The sequence below is a fragment of the Thunnus maccoyii genome, chromosome 14 (assembly GCF_910596095.1).
Source record: "Thunnus maccoyii chromosome 14, fThuMac1.1, whole genome shotgun sequence".
Taxonomy (NCBI): Eukaryota; Metazoa; Chordata; class Actinopteri; order Scombriformes; family Scombridae; genus Thunnus; species Thunnus maccoyii.
The window spans coordinates 20,309,464-20,337,322 of NC_056546.1; the positions used below are offsets into that span (position 1 = coordinate 20,309,464).

General features: G+C 41.3%; 3 protein-coding genes across 6 annotated transcripts; 2 read left to right on the top strand and 1 right to left on the bottom strand.

The window, feature by feature from the left end:
• Positions 1 to 923: 923 nt before the first annotated feature.
• On the top strand, positions 924 to 5,655 carry LOC121911841. Of its 2 annotated transcripts, XM_042433719.1 has the most exons (6): positions 924 to 3,559; positions 3,878 to 4,240; positions 4,320 to 4,493; positions 4,586 to 4,758; positions 4,866 to 4,983; positions 5,093 to 5,655. In XM_042433719.1, exons 1-6 carry the CDS (start codon positions 1,187 to 1,189, stop codon positions 5,330 to 5,332), a joined length of 3,441 nt encoding a protein of 1,146 aa, XP_042289653.1. In that variant the 5' UTR covers positions 924 to 1,186; the 3' UTR covers positions 5,333 to 5,655. The 2 variants fall into 2 exon arrangements, with proteins under 2 accessions (XP_042289653.1, XP_042289652.1); XM_042433718.1 differs by having other exon boundaries at positions 924 to 4,240.
• LOC121911842 (zinc finger CCCH domain-containing protein 6) lies at positions 5,472 to 14,877 on the bottom strand. Its single transcript, XM_042433720.1, has 12 exons — positions 14,414 to 14,877; positions 11,962 to 12,187; positions 11,725 to 11,835; positions 11,390 to 11,633; positions 11,130 to 11,272; positions 10,885 to 11,013; positions 10,661 to 10,775; positions 9,876 to 9,985; positions 9,551 to 9,783; positions 9,055 to 9,470; positions 8,749 to 8,937; positions 5,472 to 8,519 (listed from the first exon to the last, which is right to left on the bottom strand). The coding sequence occupies exons 1-12, from the start codon at positions 14,497 to 14,499 to the stop codon at positions 7,036 to 7,038; spliced, it is 3,486 nt and encodes a 1,161-aa protein (XP_042289654.1). The 5' UTR covers positions 14,500 to 14,877; the 3' UTR covers positions 5,472 to 7,035.
• A 170-nt stretch (positions 14,878 to 15,047) lies between these two features.
• On the top strand, positions 15,048 to 27,509 carry LOC121911857 (fibulin-7). 3 transcript variants are annotated; one of them, XM_042433750.1, is made up of 9 exons: positions 15,048 to 15,141; positions 16,280 to 16,334; positions 17,651 to 17,813; positions 20,002 to 20,178; positions 22,652 to 22,777; positions 22,852 to 22,989; positions 23,580 to 23,717; positions 24,136 to 24,274; positions 26,286 to 27,509. In XM_042433750.1, exons 3-9 carry the CDS (start codon positions 17,657 to 17,659, stop codon positions 26,656 to 26,658), a joined length of 1,248 nt encoding a protein of 415 aa, XP_042289684.1. In that variant the 5' UTR covers positions 15,048 to 15,141; positions 16,280 to 16,334; positions 17,651 to 17,656; the 3' UTR covers positions 26,659 to 27,509. The 3 variants fall into 3 exon arrangements, with proteins under 3 accessions (XP_042289684.1, XP_042289683.1, XP_042289682.1); XM_042433749.1 differs by lacking the exon at positions 15,048 to 15,141 and adding an exon at positions 15,159 to 15,315; XM_042433748.1 differs by lacking the exon at positions 15,048 to 15,141 and having other exon boundaries at positions 15,766 to 16,334.
• The last annotated feature ends 350 nt before the right edge of the window (positions 27,510 to 27,859 follow it).

Consider the following 27,859-nt stretch of genomic DNA (forward strand, 5'->3'; position numbering starts at 1 on the left):
GTCGCACCAATCGCATGTCATTTATGCCACTTGGTGCTGCTGTGTGACAGTGCAGAGGAGCCTGAACAGTTCAGCCAGCTGGAGGGGGCAGCTCAGGCTGTGGCTAAAGCTACTGGGAACATGGCAGCAGTGGCTTCCAGGTATGTACGATGTAGAGTTCACTGAGGGAAGGAATATATATTTAATGGACAAGATTACAGCTACAACTGCCTATAAATGTCACTGGTGTCAAATACCAACATGTGACTTTATGAATGTAATGCTGACACATGTAATAAATTACCAGATGAACACCTGACGTTTTTATTTCTAGGCGTATAAGTGAGACAGAGGATGAGGTTTTGCACATGGAGATGTCGTCCCTGTTGGAGTCGGTCACTGTGTCTGGACAACATGTGCTGCTGGCAGCCCAGAAACTCAGCATCCAGCCCAGTTTGACAGAGCACAGAGAGGAACTCATCACTGCTACACAGAACGTCTTCCTGGGAGTGGTCAAAGTAAAGTGTGATTATTCCTCCCTTGGTTATAAAGGTGGTTACAAGTATTTTTTTAGATGATGCTTGATTGTCCAAAAGGAGACAGTGACTGATTAAAAGCACTGATAGGTTCCAGTAGAATCATCTTCCACAGCTGCGTCTGCTTTGTACTTTTACAGAGGTTTCCTTAAATGGGAATATTGCCTTACACTACAAAAGGTCAAACTGCTGTCTGTTTAACATTTTATACCTGAAATATTTCAACTATTCCACCATGATCTTTGGCCCAACTTTCTGGTGTTGCTAGAAATAACAGTTTAAATTATCCTGTGTTAATTTGGGAAGACAGTGAACTTTTCCCCCAGTGTTAGCTACTGAGTGAAATCTTAACATTAATGTCACAGCCTGTCTGCACAAAGGTATAAATAAAGAATAAATTACCTTATCCATCTCTCTGCTCTTAGGTTCTGTTCGTGAACGACAATGCTACTGTCAGGAAAGTTGTAGCTGCTGCTGAACAGGTGTTGGAGCGCCTCTCTGAGCTAGGCTTATCCCCAGACATCAAGTCCCTGCTCAAATCCTTTCAGTTGTTTTCTGACGGCCTGCTTCTTCTCAACAGTCTGACTGTGGAGAGAGCAAATTCCTTACAGGATCCCAGACAAACCAAACAGCTTTTTGACTCCTTGGAGACCCTGAGGAAGTGTATCTCCATGCTGCACACAGCCATGTGCACAACCATCAAACACCCTACAAGCAAGGAGGCCCAAGCAGCTAAGAGATACATACTTGACAAGGTGCAGAGTACAGTGAGTGACATTATTGCAACCCTGAGGAGTGAATGTCAAAGAGGATCTCTAGGTCCTTGTGGGTATTACACCGGAAGGAGGAACAGTCTGTTGCAGCTACTTGCTAGTTCCTCCACCTCCTCAGTCCGAGGCAGTGGCTTTGACAGCATGGTGAGAGATCTTGTGATTCATTGTATGGTCGTGGCAAACTCTTCCCGTAGAGAGTTTCAGCAAAGATTGGTGGCTCATTGTCGACACATCCTACAGTTCTGGTCCGACATAAAAAGGATTTTTAAGACCTCGGCGGATCCTGATGATTCTGAGCAGCATCTACAGAACTACTTCACCTTGTTGGTGCAACAAATACAGATGCTTGACAAAGCAATGATGACCACCATTCTTTATCAAGTCTTGGACACATTTCTGATAGCATCATCTACATTTGAAGAACTTTTAAGTGTGACAAGACAGGTCCTGGTTGCAGATTCCTCTACAAAGATTGATCTGAGCTTTATTCAGCCACTACTTGAAGATTTCATATCTTACACTGATAGAATAATCCAAGTTGCAAGTTTTATCTCAGCTGTGGCTGTTGATGCAAAGAGCCTGGAGAATGTGGAGAACTCTCGAGTCTGTCTCACAAGACTCAGGGCCCAAATTGCACCTCTTTCACTAGAGCTGGCAGACAAATCGATACAAACCCCTAAAAAGCTTCATGAGATTTGTCAAAAATGGGAGGAGGAGACTGGTCAGCTACAGGACACTCTGAGTGATGTGCTAGATGTCAGGGAGTTCACCAGTATTGCTATTACTGAGATGGTCAGTGACCGCCAAGGGTGTGACGCTGCATACAGAGAGCAGAGCTATAAACTGTTTAATGAACATGCAACAAACTTAATTTGTCATATGAAGCTGGTAACGCACTCAGTGAGGAGGTACTTGGACAGAAGTGATAACCCCATCTACAGGAATGGCCTCCTGGTCCTGTTGAAACAGGGTCAATTATCTCAAGCAAAAGTGGTCCAGTCAGTCAGAGACATGCTGTTTAGTTCCAGTCTAAATGTGGAGGTATATCCTACCTTTTCAGATGATGTTGCTGCTGCCATTAAGAACTTTAAAGTGCTCAGGGAGGGACTGGACGGCCAACAGCATCCACATCTCCTCAGCCCACTGCGAGAGAGGGCACGTCAGCCTGACGTCTCACAGTCACATTTACCGGTCAAGGACACCTGTGAACTGAACCTGGATCATATGGTGAGAAGCTCTCATTCTCCTGTTCTGGAGGTTACAGAGAGGGATTTCCTAACCAAACATGAGGAGGAGCACTCAGATGGGGAAACTGTAGAAGCGGAACTGACTCATAAAAATGACAGCAATGATTTAAAGATACCAGCTGTCTCAGATGAGCCCAAACTGATCCACAGGCCTCCTGAATTTGACCTTTTACCCCTCTTGTGTGAAGTTGTGACTGTGACTAAAGGAAAAGATGTGACAGTACTCAACCAGGCCTGCACTGGTGTTCTCGAGCTGTCAAACTGTTACGCTCAAGCTGCAAAGGAAGCTTTAGCCATTGTTGATGCTGTTGATTGTCAGACGCTGGAAAGCTTTCGAGCTGAACTGGTGTCGCTGACTCCACTGCTTGTCCAGACTGCTCAAGAGACAGCGATGAGCTCAGCGATGAGCACAGAGAGCATCTACAAGCACAGCACGCAGTTTTCTGACCTCATCAACAACATTCGCAAGGTTCTGCTACCAGTAACTGGAACCTGGTTTCATGCTGTTTACAATGAGCTGCAAGGAAATCTACCAACAGTGGCAGCCACTGTTACACAGCAGCTCAATGAAGTAATGAATTCATGTGCAGATGTTGTCCAGCTCTTGACATCATCTGATTTAGCTTCACAAAGTGACGGTCAAGAAACATTCACTGTCTTACACAACAAGCTGAACAAAGCCCAGAATAACACAAGATATCTGGTAGAGTTTTCCACCTCACCAGAAGGGAAAGTAGATCAGCTAGAGGGGCTATGTATCCTCTGGGGTCTGTCTGTTCAGATTTTGTTCAGTTCTTTGGATAAGATTTTGGGGACATCAACTGCAATGAGCCAACTGAGCCCTCAAAAGCAGCTATCAGCATTGTCCGAGAACTCGCTGAGAATCCAAGAGGCAGTGAGGCTCACCAGTCTAAACTGCAGAAGTGCTTACAAATCCAAACAGTTAACAGGATATCAGGATGAGCTAAAAACACTGACTGAAGCCTACCTTCAAGCTGCTGAGGACCTTGGCATGATGCCGAACGTAATGCAACTAGCAAAGTCAGAACTCTTTCGGAGAAAACTTTTGATTAAAATTAAAGTGCTTTCAGGTCACTTAAGCAAAGCAAATAAGGATTATGATACTGCTCTTCAAAATATTGTCAGCATTACTTACTTTGCAGCAGAAAACTTCAGGGAGAATAAGACAGAAAATGCAGAGCAAAAATTTGAAAATGCAGCACAGTTACTTTTTGAAAATGTAAAATCTGCTACCAAAAGAGTCAACGACTGCTTAAACTACATCCGGGACCCACGCTCCCGCTCTAACCTGAGGTCTATCAATGACCATCTGTCTTTTCAGATCTCAGACATAATCAGCAGGGCGAGGCTCATGGTGGAGACTCACTTTATCTGTGACACACTCAGTCTGGATGTGCAGATTCAGTGCTGGTCTGCCAAAGCTCACTATGTGGTGGAGGAGATCAGTAAGCAAGACAGGATTCACCAAGAGGCTAAAGAGTACATCAGGGCTGGCCTACAGGGCAGAGCGCCTGAGGATATCAAAGATGGCCGAACGACAACACCATCTAATGTCAAAGAAGTGGGATTTCAATCTGAAACAACTTCTTGGCTGGAAATTAATACAGAAAGTGTTGACACTGCAGAACCAAGCATGAGCACATCAGCTGGTATCAAATATGGACCTGGAAATATGGAAAAGGAGGTATGTATCTCATGATTAACAAGACTGCAAAGTTTAGTGATTCAAGTGCTTCACAATAAATCCACATTTTTCCCTACAGGATGGAGTTAGTTTATACAAAGAAGCTTCATCCTTGACTTACACCTCCCTTTACCTAAAGCAAGAAAGTGACAGCTGGGATCCCAAGGACAACAGAATTGTCCAGGTGACCAGGAAGATGGCTGACACAATATACTACATGACTCAGTACTTGAAGAAGAAAGGCCCAATACTGGTAATGACCACTAGAGGGCACTTTTTTCTGCCTTGATCTTGATACCTTTAGACACCCATTATCCACAATCATCTCTTTTTTTCTTTTTTCAGAACAAAGAGGCATTTGTCACAGCAGCCAAAGATGTGATCTCAAACTGTCAGTCAGTGACTCATTTCATCAGAGTTATTGCCAACCATTGCCTGGATAAACAGAGCACAGTTGAGCTCTCCCTCATAGTGGAGCAGATTCTCACCATCACAAACCAGCTAAACATCATCTCCAGGTCAGAGGAGCACAGACATCATCAGCAAAGTATAAACATATAGAAGTATATATAAAAGTGTAAAGAAATGTAATAGTAATATAATAGTTTTCCTACGGTTTACTTAGTGTCAATGCTGTAACACCCGGCTGTAAATCATCTGATGAGATCCTGGTGAAGAACACACAGAATCTACTCCAGACAGTCCTGCGTGGTGTCCATGCTGCAGAAACAGCCTGCATTACGGTAAATCTGTAATGCTATGAGATCTTCCTCATGTACTGTAGATAATAATAATAGATAAAGCTCAAACTATCCGTCATTTGATACTCTCCTGATACTCTCTCAATACCAGGGTTTAAAGCAGCCTGAGCCAAACTCAGATGGAGCGGAGGCTACAGCTTTGTGTTTCCAGTGGAAGAGGAAGCTGGAGATCCATCGAGCCCAGCAGACCTCTAACCCAGAGACTGATGAGCTGGGTTTGAGGAAGACCTCATCTCATCCTGTAGCACCGAGTCTTGCCCCACCACTGCAAGAGGGCACTGTGACCACGATCCCTTCAAAAGACAAGTATTTATCTCTTAAAAACAAGTAGCTGAACGCTGATTATATGTTTTCCATTTGATATGATAAAAATGTGAAACCCACTTAACTCTTAAGGGTAACTTCCACAGACATTTTGTGTTGGATATGAACACTAAAATGAGACACAAACTTGATGTTTGATTCTGAAGTAAAATTGTTGATGTTTTATCTCTTTATTAAGATATTTATATTAAAACCACTGAAATGTTATGGGAATATGTGTTGGTAAAATATCATACATTATTTGACAACCATAACCACCATACAGACAAAAAATAAAGCATTATTCATTAAAACACTCAAAAACACACTGTACACATGATTTTTCTTTTTTTTAAAAAAAGCATTTACAATGTGAATTATGAAAACAATAAGGTACGTACGTGACTTAGCTTCAGCCCAACAAGGGAGGCTCACATTATCAAACACATAGCTATCAAATAAAACTAACTCAACCCACATTACTCTCACAACATTCACCCTTTGTAGCACACATTAGCCCAATATGAGTTCATTTACAGTCAACTCCAACAATGAAAAACTCCAGTCAACTCAACAATGAAAAAAAACATTAAGGTCATATTTGTAAAACATACCTGCAATGTAACCAAGATTTTCAATCCCTCTTCATTTCTTATTTGGATGATCTAGTATGAAAACAAGTGGAGTATGTTAAAAGTGCTACTTACAAGCTGGTCAGTATTGAGTGTTTTGAGGAACGAGAAATCAAATGAAGTCACCAATATTAATTTACTCCATAAAGTGCCGGGTTAGCAAGTTGACCTTACATCCTCAAAGCATTTAGGCCACTTAAGAGAATCGCACAAAGTACAAAAAGTACAAAAATCTTAATTGAGACACTGTAATGTTGCAAAAGGACACAATGTAGCTTCTCAGGTAAGAAAGGGACTATCTCATATTGCACAAAGAATTTTGCAAGCACACTGTAGGGACATTAAGTATTGTGTGTATTTCAGGCAAGGAGCAGATGAATAAACTTCTCATGTACATAGTTGTCTTTTAGTTAGCAACACCTGCAGGGATTCTGTATTGATCATCTCACCTAATCATGTTGGAGGTTGAAACATCATTAACTCATATCAGGATATGTGTGGTAAAAATTGCAAATGTTCAAGAAAACATCTGTGAAAAAATCCCTTTTCATAAAAGTGAGCAGAAGCACTGATATAAAAGTGTCTTTAAATAAATATGTAAATACAAAAATTCTCAATGGATTCTTAAAATTGCTGTTCAATTGATTACTCACTATCATCTCTCTGTATGTCGAATTAATGAATAATCTATTCTACAGGGTGTAATGCCTGCAATTAAGGTTAGTAAACAACATACAGTATGTGTCAGTCCATACTGAAAACTGTAACATGATAATTCATTGTTTTTGATTGTTTACAACGAACATGAAAATAAACCATTGACAAAAAAACCTTCACACACACACTTTCAAAACACACATTTCAGCATTAATATGATTACGTTGAAAGAAACTATACATTGTGTCTGCGCACATATTCAGCATCATCTCTGTACTGCTAAATTTACAATGCGCTGGATAGTATGTGATTCTATTCATGATCATTTATAAACAGAATTTATATACAGAAATAAATAGATTCAGGTAAAGCTAAATAATGATTAATAGACATGTCTCATCAATGTACAAAACATATGCAGCTTTTCTACACACTGGAGTGTTTACTGACAGAAAGGGGAAGCAGTGGGATCAAAAGTCTTGAACACGTCCTTGAGTGTCCTGTCTTCTGCCTCCTCCTCTGGATCCTCCTGTTTTGGCTCCTCCACTGTGGTTTCCTCTTCTTCCTGCTCCTGCTCCTTCTTTTCCTCTGCTTCTTCTTGTGCTCCTGTAGAGCCCTGTCCTGCTAGTTTGGCCTGCCTGGGGTCAGCGTACTGGGGTCGGATCAGCCCTGCCAGTGCCTGGATGGGAAGATTATGCACTGCAGGGGGTTTGACTGGTGATGCCGGAGGCACTGTGGGTGTAGTGGAAGGTGGAGGCTGATCTGAGGTGCTGTCTGTGCTTTTCGTCTCCTCGAAAGAGCCACTTCGTTGAGTTGGGGAGAGCGATGGTGGTGGAGTGTTGTCTTTCTTAACAGGATGTTTCAGAATCCCCACTTTTTTAGGAGGCTCTACCTGGTCCTGCTGAGCCTGCTCGGTTTGATTACGAGGATCGTACAGACTGATGCCTCCAAGGATTGTAGTGGGACTCTCCAGCCCTCCACCAGATGACGCCAAACGAGGCGCATATGGCGGCAGCCTCTCAGGCTCTGTCTTGGCTCGAGCAGCGTGAGGAGAGGAGCCAGCACTGGCCTTTTGTAACCTGGGGTCAGCAACTCCTCCCCCAGAAGAGGGCTCTTTCTGACCCAGCAGCTTGGAGTCCAGACTTCCTGTACGCTTGAGTCTGGGATCTAAAGTCTTTTGCTGGCGTGGATCTATAGGTCTCTCTGTGGAGGATCGAGACTCCAGAGATACAGATGGCAGTCGACCCTTCAAACGTGCAGCTGCCAGTCTGGGGTCAGTCGGTGGAGGGCTGGAGACGGGGGGAAGGTCAGGCAGACTTGTTCGGTTCATCTGAGCATCAGCAATCAGGGGTGGGAGGGGCAAGTTGATGGAGTGTTCCTGTTTGGGCACCAAAGAAGGGATGAGGTCCTCAGGAGCCCATACCACTGTCTGAGCAAAGGAAGGCCGCTGCAGCAGAATGTCCACCCGTATGTGGCTAAACTGCTTTAACTGGCAACGTGGATCCCGCAGCACCACACCAGGGCTGGCATCTAGAGGGATGAGGGCAGCTCTGTCCCTGAGTTCCCTCTCTCCTTCCTCATCCTCTTCTCCAGTAGGTGGCTTTTGAGGAACCGGGTGGCTCTGCTGGCGATAGGAGCCCGGCTCCATGGGTCTCAACTTCCTGGGGTCCCTGGAGAGACGTGGATCCGTGCCTCCATCTGACTCCTTTTTCATATCAGGGGGTCGCTGCCGGGGGTCTGTCTTCACACGCGGGTCACTGGGTGTAGCCCTCTCCTTCACAAGCCGAGGGTCAACCAGTGCTGCGGCCACAGGGGCAGGCGGGGGGGTCTTACTCTGCATCTCACTCTGTTTCTTCAGAGATTTGAGGATGGAGGATACACAGCTCCCATCCTCCTCATCACTGGAGTACCAGTTTGTAGTTTCATCTGGAAAGTAAAGATTATATTTAAATGTTTGATCTGTCAGAGCGCTTTGTAAATCATGTCACACCTGAGTCTTGTTGCCAGAAATAGGTATAAGGATAATTTTTTCCTGGGTAATACAGATCTTAAGTTTGAGCTTCATTTCTGATGGGGTTCTGGGTTTCATTGGGTTTCATTTTATTTTAATTGACTGAGTAAACCAGCTTCTTGGATCAGGCCACTGGACACCCACCTCTGTTTGCACTGTTATCATCCTGGCCCTCTGCTCTCGGTGGCTCATTCCCCTGTGGCTGTGACTCTTGTTGCTGTTGGGTCAGGTGTAAAAAGATGGCTTTCTGCACTGCTGGTGGTAGAGACTGCAACTGTGACTCTGCACCCATCTGCTGCTGGAGGTTCTGTATGAAGGCCACACCAGGGTCCACTACATCAAAAAGAGAAAAGACACAACATCATATTAAACACTTTTAATAAAAAAGAATCTTCAAGTAATAAGCTTATTGAATATTTGTATTTTTAACATTACTGATGTGACACAAACCTCCTTGTTGGCCTATGGTCTGGTTTCGGAGAAAGTTGCTGAAGAACTCTACTGGGTTCTGACCCATTGATGGAAATGGGAAGAGGCTTTGTAGCATCTGTAGATCTGGTATTGGGGGAAACGGAGGCCTCTGCATATTCATCTGAGGGCTGATGTTTGGTCGGTTTCCATGAAAAGGCGGCGGTTGACCAGGTGGGATTGGCGGTGGCATTGGAAAGCCGTGTGGTGGGTGCTGTCCTGGGGGGCTCTGTGGCATGGGTGGCCCTGTGGGGAGACCCATAGGACCAGGGGACCCAGATGGAGGAATAGGAGGAGCGGTGGGGCCTGAAGGCACCATACCTCCACTCTGTGTTTCCTCTGACCCTCCACTAAACTGATTGGTACCTTCACCTTGATTCTGAGTGAAGTTGGATCCACTGAAAAATAAAGCTCACAATTAGGTTGAGGCTAAGCTCCAAACACTTTTCAGGGAATGATTACAGTTTATTTTAATTACCTCAGACCAATTTTGTGTGCCAAGTCTACAGTAGGTTGAACCTTGATTTCAAAGAGAGAGGGGATCTTCTTTCCTGCTTGAGCAGCAGCTCCATCTGTAGGACTGCTCTGACCAGGCGTGGGGAGCAACCCTACCCCAGGAGGTGGCTTTGGAAGTGGGGCGATACCTTGCTTCCTCAGATCCTCCAGCTCCAACTCATCCTCACGGGCGTTCTCCTCTTCAGTGTTAATGATCTGATGACGGGTCAGAAAACAGAAGCTTAAGCTGAGGATTTGTTGGTATAGAAGCATTAGAGATAAAAATCACTTTAATTATTCTTTCTTACCTTATCAAGCAACTCTTTGGTCACATCGGTCAAAGCCTCATGGGAGAATTTGCAGTTGTCCCCTTGATAACACTTGGCTCCAGTATGAAAGAACTTGCATGGATATTCATGTGCAATTGCAGGTTAAGGACCATAATAAATTAAAAGATGTAATGAGATTCCAGTTAATCATGATTTAAGAGTCTCATGTTTTACACTCCAGTGTTTCATTTAAAGTCTTGATATCCATAAGAAGACATTTTTGTTGTTTTAAGTACCAAAAACCCTCTAAAGGGCCTCTACCTAGAACAGGCTGTTTTGTGTCTGCTCAACGCCCCTCTATTGTGACTGGCTGACTGTTTCCTGAGTGACAAATGCCCAGGCCAACCACAGGTAATGGATTGTAGCCTATCCTGTAGCTAGGTAAAACCAGGGCTCTGGGTAAAACTCACTGGTAAATTGAGATGGCCACTGCTGAGAATGTTATCCGACCTTTGGAAGGCTGTGCAATGACAAATTTGCTTCCTGACATCCAACAACTGCGCAGCATTTCGTCCACGACTGTCTCTCCTCTGCTCTGCTCCGTGTGTGTGTGTGTGTGTGTGTTAAGGTGCAGTTTCTGAATACAGGCTGTGTGCATTTCTCTGTGGACTGAGCGTTTTGATACTTTCACAGTATTTATATAGCACCTACAACTGTTTTATAATCAAAAAAGAAATGGAAATCTCCCTTTGTACAATATGGGACCTTTAGTTATGCAATGCAATTACACAAATGTAATTAAAAACATCGTTAGTAAAGGATATTGTGCATGTAAATGCAATTATCTCCTTTACTGCAATACCCTTGGAGGTAGAATTTACAGAGTTCCTTTTTCTTATCTGGGACAACAAGCTCATGTTCGAACTTGCACTGTTCCCCCTGTATGAAGACAAAATGATTTTTATGGATTTTATTTTAAGAGAGATTATTTTTGCATAAATAGGTTTGAATTATTAAAACAAGTTCATGAACATTAGTGGTACTCTACCTTGATGCATCGACCTTCCAGGAAATACTTGCAAATGTATCTACCATTGTGTTCAACTGTGTGCTGATTGATAAACTCCTTGCTCATAATTGGCCGTTTCTTCTGAAAACTGGAGGGATTTTTCCCTTCCTGTGAAAACAACAGGCGTGTGTTCTCTAGTTTTGTCCTTTTTAACTCATCAGTTAATGTATGATACAATTTCAAGCTTAAGCTTTGTTGAATTTCGAGAGACACGCAGTACATACCAGTGTCATGTCTTCCATGCCCTGGTCTCCTCCTCGACCTCGTCCACGTCCTCCCCAGGGTTTGCCCTTCAGCTTCTTGTTCTTGTTGAGCATCCCTCGTCCTCTACCTGGTCCACTCCCTCTGCCTCTTCCCCTCTGCCCAACTGAAGATGACATTAAGTCAGAAGTCATTAAACTCTTGATTAAGTCTTTTGATACAAAACATTACATTTACTATTTATTTCAACTTTTTAGTAATGGTCTTGAAAATGTATTCTTACATTGCTGTTGTTTCATGCCCCTCATGCCTCCCCTCTTCATCTGGTCTTTAGCATGGCGTCCCTTTCCCTGACTTGGAGAATCTTTTGACTGCGGGTACTCGGACATGTCATCTTCATAATCATCCTCCTCATCTTCGTAGTCATACTTGTCATCGCTGTAATCGCTGTACTTGTCAAAATCACTACTCTTGTGCGGCGGGGACTTCTGTGAATTGCCGTGGCCCCCCTTTGAATCCCGTCCATGCTGGCAAGTCAAACCAGAGAGAGAATTATGTCACACAATAACGCCCATATGAACATTAAGCTTTTGATGTGCCATGTGGTGAAGAACTCACCTGAGAAGACTGGCCATCGGATCCCTGGCTCTTTCTGTTTTTGGGCCTTTCGGGTCGGTCATAGTCTGAGTCGTAGCTGTCAGAGCTGGAGCTGCTGGAGGGGGAGTGGTGCTGAGGAGAAAATAAAAGAAGTGTAAAACATGAAAGTGAATTATAAATGAGTCTAAGTACTTTACATTGCAGAGTCAGGAGGCCATCTTTTGTTGTAATAAACACGTTTATAACTAGCTTACTTACTTTCTGTCTGTCACGTCTCCTCCTTTTGGACCTCCTCTTCTCTCTGGTCTTTTTATATCTTTTCCTTGAGTGCCTGTGAGTCTTTTCTTCTTTCTCTTTAGCTTTTTCCTTTTCTTTCTCCTTTTCCCTCTCTTTCTCTTCATTCACCTCTGCAGCCTCTTTGTTTTCCTCTTCAATTCCGATCCCCTCATCATCTATTTCTCCATCTTCCAATTCTCCGTCCTCTCTGAAAAGAAAAAAAGCAGTCAGCACAGTGAGTATAACTGTAGGAGGTTATATATTTTGTCTGCTTTTCAAATCAAGAATTGTCTGTTATAACAATTTAATAAAAAAAAAAAAAAATTACATTACATTCATTTCTTTCAGACAGTTTCCATTATGCCTCTAGCCTTTCCTGTGCTAAAAACATCCTGTCAATAGTTCAAGGCTAAGGTTTTATGTCCTGTGAACCAATGCAGTTATTTTATGAAAACCAAATTAGATTCATGCTCAGCTTGAATAAAATCTATGAGAACCTCTTGCAAAACAAATATATTTTCAGCATTAAGGCTATTCAGTTACTTTATATAATAGTATAAATATAATATAAATAAAAGATAAAAACAAAAGTAGAAAAATGGCATAAGTTTGATGACATTCCAACAAAAATGGTGTATTTTGGCTCACTTTTGACATTGACGAAAAGCTATCTGGACTGTCAAATACTCTGGGCTGGAATAAAATGGTATTACTGTAAAGAGACACTAACATCTGTTGCTGGTATGATCGCTATTTAATCGTAATTTTGGAAGAAGGTTTTCTTTCTAACATTTTGCTGTAGCAGCCATGATCGTTGTATATCGGAGGAGGAGTGGTAACTGAAATGACTGAGCCTGAATGAACTTCACAAGCAAGGTGCTCTCTAATCTGTTATGTTTAAGACCAGGATGGTGGTGTAACATTAATGAAATGAAGTGGCAGGTTTTAATGCAAAAGCTTCTGTAAAACTTGGTCCAAGTTTCAAATAAATTAGATTATTATTGGCTGTGATTCAAATATTTGAAACTGGAATCAATGCTAATCATACTAAAAGACCAATTCAGAAAAACCTTGAGAGAAATTCATATAATTGACTACTTTAAAAATGTTGTTAAAAGAAAATAGTCCATGTGAAACCATTTCCTATCAACATATGACCCTGGAATAAATTAACATTTTATAACATGTAATGTCAGCTGCTTTAAAAATATACTGCAGGTAGGAAAGTAAAACAAAAACACCATAAAATGGGAAAGTATGTCTACCCACTGACCAAGGTCTGTTTTTACAGACACTATAGCTGCTGCAGCTCTTCCTCTGACAGCAGCACAGATCAGGCTTCAATGTGAGACCCTCCACATCCAAAGATACCTTGACAACTAAACTTCAAATTTAGTCCAGCTAAAGCAACACAGACCTCGAAATTCAATATGAAACATTTGCCAACTTAATGGGAAAATTGGCATAAAACAGGCCTTGCCTATTGATAATCATGGACCAAATTTGAGATTGATTAGAAATGAAGGAAAATGTGTAATACTATAATTACTGTTAGACTACTGCTTATTAGGATGATATTGTCTATTCAAGATTTGTACTGAAGATAATTTTCCAGGAATATCATAGTGCAATTACAGTAACAACACAAGTTGTGATAAAACCACAATCTCCCTACTCATCAATACAATCACACATAATGATTTCATTGGAGATGTCTGAAGGATTTTTCTGCCGCATTTTAAAAACAAGCCTTTGTAAGAGGTGAGACAGATGCCAGAGACAGATGTGAGGCATGGAAGGTGTAACACAGGCTATTAACAGCTGAGACTCTGCAAGCTTTTGTTCCAAACAAACACCACACTAGTTGCTTCTCCTTCCTTGGCTGAGGTCAGTGAAATCACCTGGTGTAGTGTTTAATGGAAAACCACCAAATTCTTAGCCCGATTTGTTCACATGCTCTTGCAGCCCTGTTGTGGAGCTATAGGCCAGTCTAAAGGACACAGGGCATCCCAACCCTGCCTCCGCAGTACTGGCAGGTGACCGGTAGGGGGAGTCCAGTACAAGGATGGGCGTGGCATTTACATCATAGTCATTTGCATAGTCTCCTGCAGATGGCAACAATGAAGCCACCCCAGTAGCACAACAACACGAACGATGATGTCTGCTATATTGCATGGAAATGATTATGAATGAGTCTTAATCGACACGGTGATGGGAAATCTCAGCTATTTGGACAGTTACTCTATTGCACCAAAAAGGCATGCAAAGATTTTTGAGAGGGGGGGAAACCGTGGAAAATGTCTCTAAACCCTGCAATTCATGGTTAAAAAAAGAAAGAAAGAAAATAAAGAAAACAGCAACACAAGCATGTAGACCCACAGCACTGAAACGCACAGATGAGCGTATTAAGAATTGCATAAGATTGTTACTCGACCTTTCATCCCCTGCAAGCTCAGAGTCTGTCATGTTTTTGTCAAGAACAGGGGCTGGGGGACTGGAAACAAGGCTCACAGAAGCCATTGGCAAAACGGATCTGCCTCCCTTCTCTCTCCCGGTACAAGAGTGAATTAACTCAAATCAGTCAATGAGACGTTGGGTTGTGAGAGATGCTGGAAGATTTCAGTCTGGAAAAAACTCACGGTGTTACATGTCTGGACAGAGACAGTAAACAAGACACTCTCCTCTTTCATATCAATGACGTTTTAACTCTGTGAGCGCAGCTTGATACCCCCGCTTTGCTAATGTCCCGTCGGTTGACAGCTGCCATGGTGAAATAGAGGAGACGGAGGGAGAAACAGACAGTGTTGTAACCATGTTCGTTGATTTCAGCATCTTCATAGGCTTTCTCAACAGGGACATCATCTCAAAATGGCTTCTGAGGTCTGCAGCACATTCCCCTCGATTATGTATTCGTCCACGTATTTATAGTCCCAGCTGGATCTACCTACCTTGGATACCACGAATCCTTGTCAGCGATTGGTCAAACATCGCACGGGGAGAGACAAGCGCGATTCTTATTGGTTCAAAGCGTTGTCAGTTATTGTCAACATCTGAAACAATGAAGCATGTGCGACGCTCAAGTTTTATCGTAAATCAACGTTTTAATTTATGACTGCGTGTGTTGCGCAGTTATAACGACCCAGGCTGACAATATTTAAAAAGGTAAAACGTCGCTTAATTTCCAGTTACGTTTCTCTGTTGTGTGTTATACACAGTCCTGCACTTCACCACTAGGTGTCGCTCTGACTCTACAAACCAAACCCCTTAAGGACATGTAATATTTTGCTTTTCACCGAGTCAAGAAACATATTGCTGTCCAGCAGCTCGAAGAGTGATGTGGGTGTTTCGTTAAAGCTATTCCCAATAATAAAAAATATCATGTGTTGCATTTTAATGTATAAAAATTTGGCCTATTCTTTAACAGTCATAGGTCATAACCTCTTAATTAACTGTGTATCCCTTACAGGTGTGAATTTAGACAATTTATCCAATCAGAGATAACGAACCATTTCATAACGTGCATTTAACCTTCTGCATATCTTATTCTAAACACACAGTCATTGTAGGTTAAGAAATACAAGTGAATGGGACAGTGGTGTCAGACTTTTGGACCCTACTGTACATTTAATAGCTATATGAACAAACACAAATGTTATAGGCATATACTCGCGTCATTTGCCATAGATAGATAGATAGATAGATAGATAGAGAGAGAGAGAGAGAGATAGATAGATAGATAGATAGATAGATAGATAGATAGATAGATAGATAGATGCTTTATTGTCATTGCATGTTAACATAACGAAACTTGGATTGGCAGCAATCCACTTACCAGAATATATAAATATATCAAAATACATATATAATAATAGTCATAATCATATATAGGCATACAGAATTAAGGCAGTAAACAAAACATAAAGTGCAATATGTACAGCATATATGCAGCTACTTTGATACTGTGAGAAACTATGTCAGCAGCAGAGAGATGCAGTGGAAACTTGTGTTTGGGAGTATCTCGGTGGGAGGGATTCTTGCTGCAGGAAACCTAGGTGGCGTGCAGAGCTCACAGAGGCTAAACTTTCCAAGAGCGCAGATCCAGAGACAGGAGCGCATCTCTGTCTCAGACACCTGACGAGCATCCTCCAACTTTTTAAGCCAAAGGACGGACCGTCACATGAGATAACTGCTCTTTTGGATTTTTTATCGAAGCAAACTAAATCTTGGGGAACATTAACAGGGGACAGTATTGCATTATTGTTACTGGACTTACAGAGATGGCACTGTCTTTTCGACGCAGGTGTTTGCTTTTGCTGTGGTTGACTGCTATTCAGAGTAGCCATGCTGCCGTTCAGGTAAGAGCTTATGTATCTTATATCAGTTAAAGCAACTGACTTGTGTAAGAGAAGAAATCTGGGCAAACTGTCTCAATAGAGTGTGTTATTAAAGCAGATCTCAAGATCTGACTAAACCACACTTTAGAAAATTTTCATATAGGCTACTCCCATTTGGTGAAAAGTGATTGATTTTCATGTAGAATGTTAACCCAACAAACAAAAAATGTGATTGTTTTTATTCTGCATTAGCACTTTATTTAGCTTTTATCTATTGTGGCTGTGTGCTCGCTCTCTGTATCACTTTAAGTTTTGTAAAGTTTGTCAGTCATCTATAGTTTCCACTGGAGAAATTACTTCATACTTTTTGCATGTGCAAAAAAAAAGAAGTTTCATTGTAGCATCTGGATATGAGTCCTCTCATGTCTTGTCAGCTGGTGGCATTTCCCCTTTGCCTGGGGCATGTAAAAGGAGGAGACCACTGTCTAACAACTGCACAGGTCCAAACTATGCGCACAATGAATTTTAATGTCTTGAAGCTAGTTGTTATTGTACAAAGACCTCCAAATGCCAGTGCAGGAATTTAAGGTATGCTGCACCGGAGAAATTGTTACAATGAGCATGTGATTAATAAACCCCTCTGAAAGGATTAGAGGCACTTTCTCTGAGGAACTTTGTAATGGCTTGACAACCCCTCTCGCTCAAGTAACTGCTTGTGGCACCCATGCTATTTTGAGTCTGCCCATTCAGGATTATCCAATGAGCATGTGCCTTCCTACCGCCATGCAAAATATACAGAGGAACAGCATTTTGGACTTATGTCCCACTGACATCTGCCAGACAGCTTTTGTCCATCTGTGTCTGCCACTGGAGTTGTGGTAGTAAGTGAAAAGGGGTGAGTGAGGGAGAGAAGAAGAGAGATAGAATATCTCACATGTGAGTGCTATGAGGACTAATGGAAAAATGTGGAGAGCAAAAATTGTGTAGTGTATTGAAAAAATATGGTGAGTTATGCATGTAGAGTAAAAAAGCATCTCATTAATACATCTTATCAAAGTCATAAAGAGTATTTTAATATCAAGGAACCCATAAGAATGACATATTTGTAACCATAAAGACCATGTGCCCACCAATAAGATTCAGTTTCAATTACATCATACTCCACAGCTGCAGATTAATGTTTATTCCCTGCTCATGTTTCATATTTTACGACCGTTAAACTGAAGTAACCTTTACCCCTGCTCCCATTTTCATGAGAGTCGTTGCATTTTGAAATGGTTTGCCAGGACCCTTAATAGTTCTTAATTCTGCTCATCGTGCTCATGCTTTATTCACAGACATGCATGGATAAGCACCAGGTGGTTGGGGTGCTCCGTCAAATGGAGAAATTTCTGAAAGGCCAGGAGATACGGTTTACAGAAGGCCTCCGGATCATGAAGTCAAAACTGGCAACGCTTCAGAACTCTGTCTCTAAGTTGCCCCAAGCAGATCAGTCATCTGGTGAGTAATAAATTGATAATATCAATCACCAATCACCACCGCTCTCATTATTGTCCTCAATCACTGTCTTCAATCAATCAATGTCTTATTACTGTAAATGCAGTAGTTAATAAATATTCAATTTAGCTTCTTTTTTTTTTTTTTTTACAATGAAATAAATAAAATATAAAATATATATAAAAGTGACATTTAGCCTATTCTCACCAAACTACTGAGTGAAATTAATGAAAGAAGAGTACATTTATAGAAATGGTAGGATTAGATTGCATTAGCTTTAGCTAAGAGGACCTAATAAACTGGTAAATGAGTATATATTAGTTTCATTGCAAAACATTGCAACACTGAAATGATGACAATGACAATTAAATATGTAATAAAAGTAGGTTAGGAAAAGTATGGAATTCAGTTTTCAGAAACAAGAAAAAAGTGTAGATTGGACTTTTATTTTTGGAAATGATAAATTGAAATAGTTTCATAATATAGCAGAAGTTTTCAGAAATTTTGAACTGTGCTCAGTTTCTATTAAGATAGAAATAATAATATTATTTTACAACATCATGATGTATGCATGCAGTGTTTGTAGGTCTTTCAACAGATGGCTAAGGTGTATGAAAGTGTTCAAGTCTGTGACAGAAATACAATTGTTGATTAAAATTATGTGGTTCATTTTATTCTGCTATTTTGTAGTAACACTGACAAACCTGCAAAATGTGTGTATAAAATATAAAAATGTCTAAAAGGGATGTTTTAGGCATATTTAATACACATTCATCTGACTATCCTGGTTCAAAAATGAGCATACTGGATGAATAGGATACTGAAAATACAGAATATACTGTATGTCTGTATCTGGTGTGCTGATCATATAAATAAATGGTTGGCTGTGCACCAATGAGCAGGACATTATTTAATCTGTGATGGCTGTTTTCTGTTTGGATCATTCAAAGAAATTCAAAGAAATATCAAAAAAGTAGTCCTTTAATTTGGAATCCTCAAGATCCACGTTGTATAAACTTGCACATGCAAGCATGATGCGAATGAGGCTTTGCTCAATAATACAATGAATGACTAATCAGAGAAGGATTATGAAACATCAAATTTACAACATTTCAGGAACATTCAGTTGTTTTAGGTTGATCATCAAACAATGTTTTTCGAAACCAGTGACAACAGAAATCCAGAGATGGCTCCTTTTATTATGGTATTATATATTCATCCAACAGTGCAAGGCCATCTCAGTTACAGAGCTGGGAACTTGACAGGGGAAGTGGATTTGTGGAATTGTGTTGTTTGGCAGGAGATGCTGAGGCCAATTTGTTGGTGATGGACCAGTGCAGTCCATAACTCTGTGGAGAGTTCTTGGCAGGACAGGAAGAAGCTGATATTTTACATTTACAGCAATAAAGGCTCAACAAAATGAAAGGACAAAAGTGAAATTATTCACCACCTGCTTTTAATGATCAAGATCAAATCCAAAAACCCACATATGAAAATATATTTTTTGAATTAGATATAGTTATAATTAATTAATTAGGAAAATAATATGGATAATAATTTGATCTGTAATGTTTTCCTTCCCTTCTTACAACACACACAAAAACATATTGCACACAGTGTTTTCTCCTGACCTCTGTCAAGCTCATGTTGGTCTGGAAAACATCTGATATAAAAAACGGCTTTCATTATACTACAAACCTGAGCTGGACATGACTGAGTTCTGGCCATGCTAGACTTATTATACAGTGTCTGATCAGTATCTGTGCCTTTTTCTCTTGAGATTGAAAGAATAGCAATAGGAATAAGAATTGGAATAGCAGGAACATTTTCTCACAATCCTCCTGGTTGGAGGAAGCATCAACATCTCATAAAAGTCAAAAATTTAATCCATTCACAATGTTATGTAATGTAATTACATTATATATTATACAAGCGTTATACAAGCATTAAACTTTCCAGAGCCAGAAACATAGCATAACATTTGGCTGCTGGTATTATTCTGACTCATAGAAATGGCCGCTCCTCTGCTGGTTGACTGTAAATGAGGCATTTGAACCGTCCTTTCCCATGAAGGCTCTGAACTGCCCAGTGACACGTGTATATCCCCAGGCAGAGAATGCCAGAGGATGTTGGGAGGCTTACTCCACATGTGACCAGCCTTCCTCTCGTGCTCTCTTTCTCTCTCCCACAGCTCCCACCACCTGCCCCTCCCTGGAAGCCCCTGCTCACGGAACGAAGTTTGGCTCAAAGTATTTTGTCGGACATGAGGTCCATTTCACTTGTTCCCAGGGCTACCATCTCATCGGTTCGGCCACACGTGTTTGCCGGGACAACGGCACCTGGACGGGCATCAGTGCCGTCTGTAAAGGTGAGACATATTGTGATTCCCCTTACTTGAAAGTTTGTAGAGTAAAATAAATCAAAGCCAAGCTTATTAACCTGTCGTAGATCCATATATTTACCCATGTGTGTGACAAAGGTTAGTTACATTTGAGTCAAGAGGCTGAAAGAGACATCAGCCCAGAAGCCAAATGGAGCTCCGCACACACACAGATAACAGGCAAAGAAAAGAGCCATTCTTTATGATGTCTGGAGTTCCTCGGCATACTGAATGAAGCCCTCGTTAGAATGGCATTAAATGTCTCTGAACACAGGAAAACACCTGTACTGCATTCCACTGTGGGGTGCTTTCCCCACCAGGTTTCTACTCCTCATGAACAGCAGCGGTGGGGCTACTGTAAGATAACCCTCCCCTCTCTCTTGCTCATGTTTCCCTGCCTCTTTGACAGCAGTCCCACTGGACGAGGTTTGGTCCAGACATTATATCCACACCATGGTCTGATAGCACTGAAGTATGCTAAGCATGCTATCGATAGCCCCTTCAGCCTGCAGTGGTGGCACTCTTCCAAAAATTCCAAGTGGCACACACAAACATATGTTTATTGACATTCATGGTTAAAGCAACACGAGAAGGCTTGACTCTGCACAGTATTATCTCTGTTCATGTTTTTTCAGCCCAGCACAAGAAGTCTAAATTTAGTCATGCTTAAAAAGCAGTATTGACAGAGTGTGAAAATCTTTTAAGTTAAAAAGAGTTTAAAAATATCTAGCAGGTTGAAGTGGGTCTTTTCATGTTTTGGCCATGTGGTGGCCCCTGGGGAAGCCAAATAAACATTAAAGGGGTTGGTTGTCATCCAGTATACTGTAGCCTCAGCGCTGAAGAGCAGAGGCTGCTTCATCATTTGAACATCTGCAGAGACCACAGAAACAGAGATCATAGGGCATGATGTGATATTCATCCACTTGTTTTGTACCTTTGACAGACAGTACCAAACCTGTGTCGTCCTATTTACTGTTGTTGTGAACAGTTTGCTGTGACTTCATACAAGGTTACTAACTTCTAGGCCACTGAATAATTAACTAATAATGATATATTTTATGCTTTGAAATATAATAAAAAACTAAATGTTGGTAGATGAATTAACGGATCTGTGCTTTGAATAGACTTATGTATTCAATGCATACACATATCACAGTCACAGTGAATGTGTTGCTCACTGCCAAAGGCACTGACAGTAATAGTGAAGTGAAGCCCAAAACATCTCTTGTAAAGAAGTATGAATGAGGATTGCATGAAAACATTAGTCCATTTGCTATAAGTCTGAGAAATTGTTGTGAGAAGGTGTTGACAGCAAAGTACCTCACAACTGTTTGTACCAGTAAAAGAAAAAGCCTTCAAAACTGTCTTTCAATGAAGATGTTCACGCCTTGTTGAAAGTGTTCACATATGAGTAAAACATGGTATATAGTACATCCATATAGTGTAACAACACTGCTTTTGCATTTCATCTAACTTCCAAAAGGCAGATGATTTAAAAAAACAATATAAGTATACTTAAATAAAAATCTCAATTTGATACCATCCAGATACTTTTCTACAATAGGAAAAAATAAAAGGGCATTACTGGCTAATTCATGTGTCCATAATAATTGTCCAGTCTCTCAATCTTACATATAAGTTATCAAACTAGGCGGACACCCATTGCTGCCCCATGAATGGATAGAAGATAGGATAGGCTCACAGAGGCTCTTTCATTTTCTCTGTATTTCATTACAAGGGACTCTTCTCTTTTCTAGGAAAAGTAAAGCCTAAACCTAAAGTCAGTAGTAATAGTTTACTGGGAAGAGCAGAATCATAGACTTTCATATATGTTTCATACAGAAACCTTTCTTCCCATTATATTGCCTTTATAAAGTTCTATTCTGAACAGATTTCATCAAGTGCTTCACTAAAGCGACTTCATGTGTCGGGTGTCTGGACTCACTGTTCTCCAGTACAGACCTAAAAATCAACCCCAGCAGCAACCACAGCATGTGGTGTTTCCTCTAAGACCAGACAACCTTCCCCAGTTAACAATTTCTTTTAGTTAGTTGAATTAAAAATCTATATCCACGAAAAGAGAGAACACAACCACACTCTTAAATCTGCATTTTACACTGAATCCTGATCTCTCTATAAATATTTTTAGCACTTTACACAGCAGTGCATCTAGACAAAAAGACCTTAAGACATAAGCAAAGATTACGTCAGAAGGTGTTAAAGCAGCAGGAAAGGAAGCAACAAAACTGAAGGGAGATGTTTTTTATTTCCAAGACAGTAAGACAGTAGCTGTAATGTGACTGACTGAAATTGCAACTGCTGCTCCTTTGTTCAGTATCCATTCGTATAATGAGAAAAAAAACCTTAACAAGGTCCAGATTGAAATTACTTGAGATGGCTAAAAGGACTTTAAATTCCTCAACAGTTTGACCAGAGTGATAATTCTCTCCTGCGCCCACAGACATCAGTGAGTGTGCAAGTAACCCCTGCCAAAATGGAGGTACCTGTGTGGAGGGTGTTAACCAGTACAAATGTACCTGCCCTCAGAACTGGAGTGGCTCACACTGCCAGCACCAAACCCAGACAGGTCAGTACAACTAGATTAATGTCAAAAACGCAGTTCAGGTGAAGAGTCCTAAGCTTTTGTCCTTTTTAATGCAGCACCGCCTGAGTGGAGTGTCATGAATGATCCAGCATTCAGCCGGAGGCCTCGCTGTGCCCAAGTGAACCGAGCCCAACACTGCAGCTGTGATGCGGGCTTTCACATGAGTGGCACCTCTGACAACAGTATCTGCCAGGGTGAGCTGTAATTATGTGTTACTTAATTGATTCCTGTGGGGAAACTCTCATTTTGCCCCATCCCTTCACTGTGAGGACGAGGTCAGCTACAGAGCAGTTCCCTCAAGCCGGTGTCTTGCTTGACGATATCTCAGCGGGATAGGAAACAGCTGTTATACTTTACCAGGGCTTTCTGGCTGATGTGCAACTCCGCACACCATCTACTGGTGAAAAGAACAGGCCCCAAATACCTGAATCTTTCACTCCTCTAATGAATAATAAGGTTACAAATGAGAATAATCTGTGGAGCCAGTCTGTGACAAACAAAATAATCCTCTCGAGAGGTCACAAGCTGATTAGCATCCATTTAGGTCACAGTTCAGTTGCTTTTAAGATGTAATTGGTGGAGTAACATTTTGAAATCACAATTTTCATGTAGTTGCTTTAAATGTTTTAATGTCCAAGGTGTTTGAGAGGCAAAGACAACCTGGGAGACAGAAACAGTATCTCCATTTCCTACATTTCTTCCCTCCAGTACACACAGTGCCCCTGCCTGGTCATGAGATGTGTGTTTTAGGCAGACATACATTTCCTTCTCTGTTTCTTAACAGATGTGAATGAGTGTGAAGTTTACCGGCTGGACCAAGGAGGGAAGCTCTGTGTCCACGAGTGTGTCAATGTCCCAGGCTCGTACCACTGCTCTTGCCCCAGCGGCTACAAGTTGCTCCCAGATGGGCGGAGCTGTGAGGGTGAGTAACAAGAGGGAACAGAGGACAAAGGCTCATTCAGAAGGCCCCAACTGCAGATCTGGCCGGGTATGTAGCTCCAGAGAGGAATACCTGCGATTTAGAAGGACGAGAAGCCTTCAACAACAGAGCTCTTAGTTTCTGCAGAGGTGTCTGTCAGTCCCAAACCTCGCTACCACTTCCATTTGCACCCCTGAAGCTTACAATGCTTGCCAGTGGAATGAATGACCTCACCCTTTCCCAGCAGAAAGGATCTTTAGGACATGAAGCGTTTGTGGGAGACTAAACTAAAAAACCAAATAAACAACCAGAGCACTGCACCCCCTGCTCAGACTGTGGTAACCAGGAAGCAGGGAGTCAGTCTGGCAAGTCTCTCTCCCTGCTTCTCATTCTTACATGCCTCTGCTGTTTTGTCTTCCAGATGTGGACGAATGTTTAAGCCAGCAGCACAACTGTAGTCAAGGCACAACTTGTATCAACATGGGGGGAGGCTTTCAGTGCGTCAACCCAGTGTGTCCCCGTTCCCATGGAAACATCAGCTATGTCAAGACGTCTCCCTTGTAAGTGGATACAACACAATTTGACCTGTTTGATTGCAACTTTTTGTCTGAAAAAAGTGAAATGGGATTTCATCTTTCATGTTTTGGCAGCTTCAACTTTCCAGTGACCCACTTCATACAGTACTAAATCAGATCCAACTGTGAGACGCAGTGGGAGTGTAATGGGCTCCTGGGGGACATTATGACTTGTAAATAGCAGGAAAAGCAGTAATAAAAGTAATGATTGCTGTGTTCCATTCAGGTGTGTCAATAATGATCCATGCCAGTGAACCAGCATACTGAGTGAGTCAGGATCTAAGGCGCCCTTGAGGAAGGCGTTACATTTATAGGGTTCACCAGCTAAACTACTTCAAGAGAAATTCAGATTTCAAACAATTTGGGTCTTAATTTGGTAGTTTTGGGCACCATTACCATTGGTAGAAATAACATTGTACTCAACAAGTTAACTGCTGTGATCTGGGAACACAGTGACATCACTAAAAGGAAGTCAGAAGCATGAGGAGCCAGACCATTATACAGAATTTAGACAAACTTCCAGGTTAGCCACATTTATTTGGAAGAGAAACAAAGGCTAATAGAAAACATATGAATAATAATTAGTAATGAACTATCACAGTTTTCAAACCAACTCTCTGGTTCACCATTGACACCATACTTAGTAGTTGTGCTCATGATTTTCCAGTGCAATGATGGATTATCACCAACATTTCAGATGCTCTTACTTTCATTTTACCTTCCTTAATTAACTGGATGAAATAATCTGGTCAAACCGTTGATTTGTTTTGTTGACTGAGTGCTCATGTTCCTTGCCCCTTTGTTGTATGGTTGTCACTATGTTCCCAGATCTAATATGGGACAGTGTAAACATAACCAATATACTTACACTATAACACCAACACTATACAAATAAGATTTGTTTTTATAGCTGCATTATAGTGACGCAAACCATTTCTGACAAAGAGCATGCATGCTCAGCAGAACTTCAATTGATGACGTAATTTTTTTCTTAAAAACCACCTAGAACTTTTGTGCTCTGGCCAAATGCTGAGAGACATTACAACTTCCAGCTCCCTATTTGCTAGTCATCATCAAGTTGCCTCATTTAAGGGAATGAAACATAGCTCTGTCTGCTCCTACTGAACCATCAATGTGGTGAAATACTGCTCCACTGCCGGCAAAGGGGATGGATAAATATTTTGGCAAACACATGTAACAAGGGAGAAAGCAAAGAATCAAGTAAGACAGTAGCTTAGTCCCAATTACAGTAAATACTATATACTAATGCTAATACTAATGCATTTAGACTGGAAAAGACACTAAGTTAAGAATACGTAATAATGCCAGTGTTATAAATCAACTTGAGATTTGAGTGTACTTTATTTTATCATTTTTCCAGCATGAACACACTACATACAGTACTGAAAACCTGCCCAGAATTAGTAAGTAGTATGAATTTGGGACACAGATAATGCTTAAAGGAAATGGAACAAATTGCAGATAATGCACATTTCCAGTAATATTTCAGAAAACAAACAAAAAAAAATGTATTGGAAAAATATTTTGCTTCCTCTTTTTAAAGCTTTTATTGACATCTTGATTAATTTCCTTTGAGTACAAAGTGGAAAAGTTAATTAATTTCTTGTATACTCACTGACAGAACAGTTACATGAATGTTAGTATGTAGTACACATTAATATTTGAATTGGGACACAGTTAGTGTTTGTGAGAGGGAAAGCATGGTGGTGATATGCAGGATCTGAGAGTACACAGAGATGGAAGTTTATACTCTCTCTCCTGTTGTTCCTACATGTAAGAATTAAGTTCACTTGACCTCTTATGTATTGTTTGTGCGTCACTTCTCTAAGTCACAAGAAAAGAGTTTGGCTCTATATATACTTTCCCACGGGGATAGTTTGATTATATAACCATTTAGCCCATTTATGTGACAACAGTCAAATACACAGAGAATGTAAAACATTTTATTACTCTGTTCTGTGTTTTCCCCCTGCAGTCAGTGTGAGAGAAACCCCTGCCCCATGGACAGCCGCTCCTGCCACCTGGCTCCTAAGACCGTCTCCTTCCACTACCTGTCCCTTCCCTCCAACCTGCAGACTCCCGCCACTCTTTTCCGTATGGCCACCGCTGCCGCCCCCGGGCGCACCGGGCCCGACAGCCTGCGCTTCGGCATAGTTGGGGGAAACTCCCGGGCCATCTTTGCTATGCAGCGTTCAGACAGACAGACTGGTGAGCTGATACTGGTCCAGCAGCTGCGTGGGCCGCAGGAGATCAGCGTCGACGTGGACATGTCTGAATACACTGACCGCACCTTTCAGGCCAAGCATGTGGCCAGGGTCCAAGTTCTGGTTTCACCTTACAACTTCTGAGAGCGCTCTTCCAAAGGAGGAAGGCTAGAGACAGAAAGGTAAAGAGGAGCGAGGAAGAGTGCATAATGGGCATTGAGTTTACTGATCACCTTCATCCCCTTGTAGCCAGTCGCTGGCCAGCCTTTGCTCAGTGGCCAAATATGCTTTGAGGTTTGACAATAGTAAAAATAACCAAACAAGAGTGACAAGCCATTATTATAGTTATGTTATGAATATAATAATATATGGCAGAAAACATAATAGAATCTTCATTAAGTTGGTTCAGTATGAGCTACATCTCATGTTTGAGTGAGCTTGAATGCATTAATTAGATTTACTTGCGAAACAAAAGCTAAATTAAAAGGTTGGGACAGAAGGATAACTTCTTTTGTTATTGCTGTTTGTATTTTTATGTCCATCATAGATCATCTCTGTGTAGCTCAGGGTTGGCCCTGGGGCTGATGCACTGCTCCCGCTGTACTGATGATAAATCCCTATAAGACATTAGTGCTCCTGCGGCTCTAATTTATTGGAAATATTGTTGCTGGTTTTTACATTGTAACATACTGAATGCCACATGTTTATCTTCCATCATATACTGTATATTTGTTCTTTTGTACTGGCTTACATTGTTATAGCGCCATTCATTCTACTAAGGGAGTTTTTCTTTTATAAACAGTAGATGCAGTACTGTACATTACCTGGGCATATTTCCTCTATTATTCATATTCTGCACATGTATGTATGTTATCCAGAAATAATCTTATTATAAATCAAAGATGATTTTTGGCAAGCTTGCCAATGCACTACGCAGTTTATCTGGAATTTTAATTGTCTCTACATAACTGAAATAAAATCAGTCCAACATTTCAGCGTTTGTTAGAACTACCTCACTTGATGCTGAACAGTGTGCTATTAAATGTCCCTGTGGCTGTGCTTGTTTTCTTTCTACATCCATTACAAGTGAATTTTAACGAGCGAAATTCAAACCAAAGCATCGCTGATAAATGAACCCTGGATGGCTATAAAAATTTCTTTGAATGGATGAAAGGGTAGAAAGGAAGAGTGTGTGTTTTAGACTGTAACCCTCGAGGCAACAGACAGGACAGGTCAAAACAGCATCCCACTTGAAACAAAGGAAGTATTTTTATTTGACTTTTATGCGAAGAACAGTAACTGTCAGGTTTTAAAATCAAATCTCACTGTGCCTATTTGTTAGAGA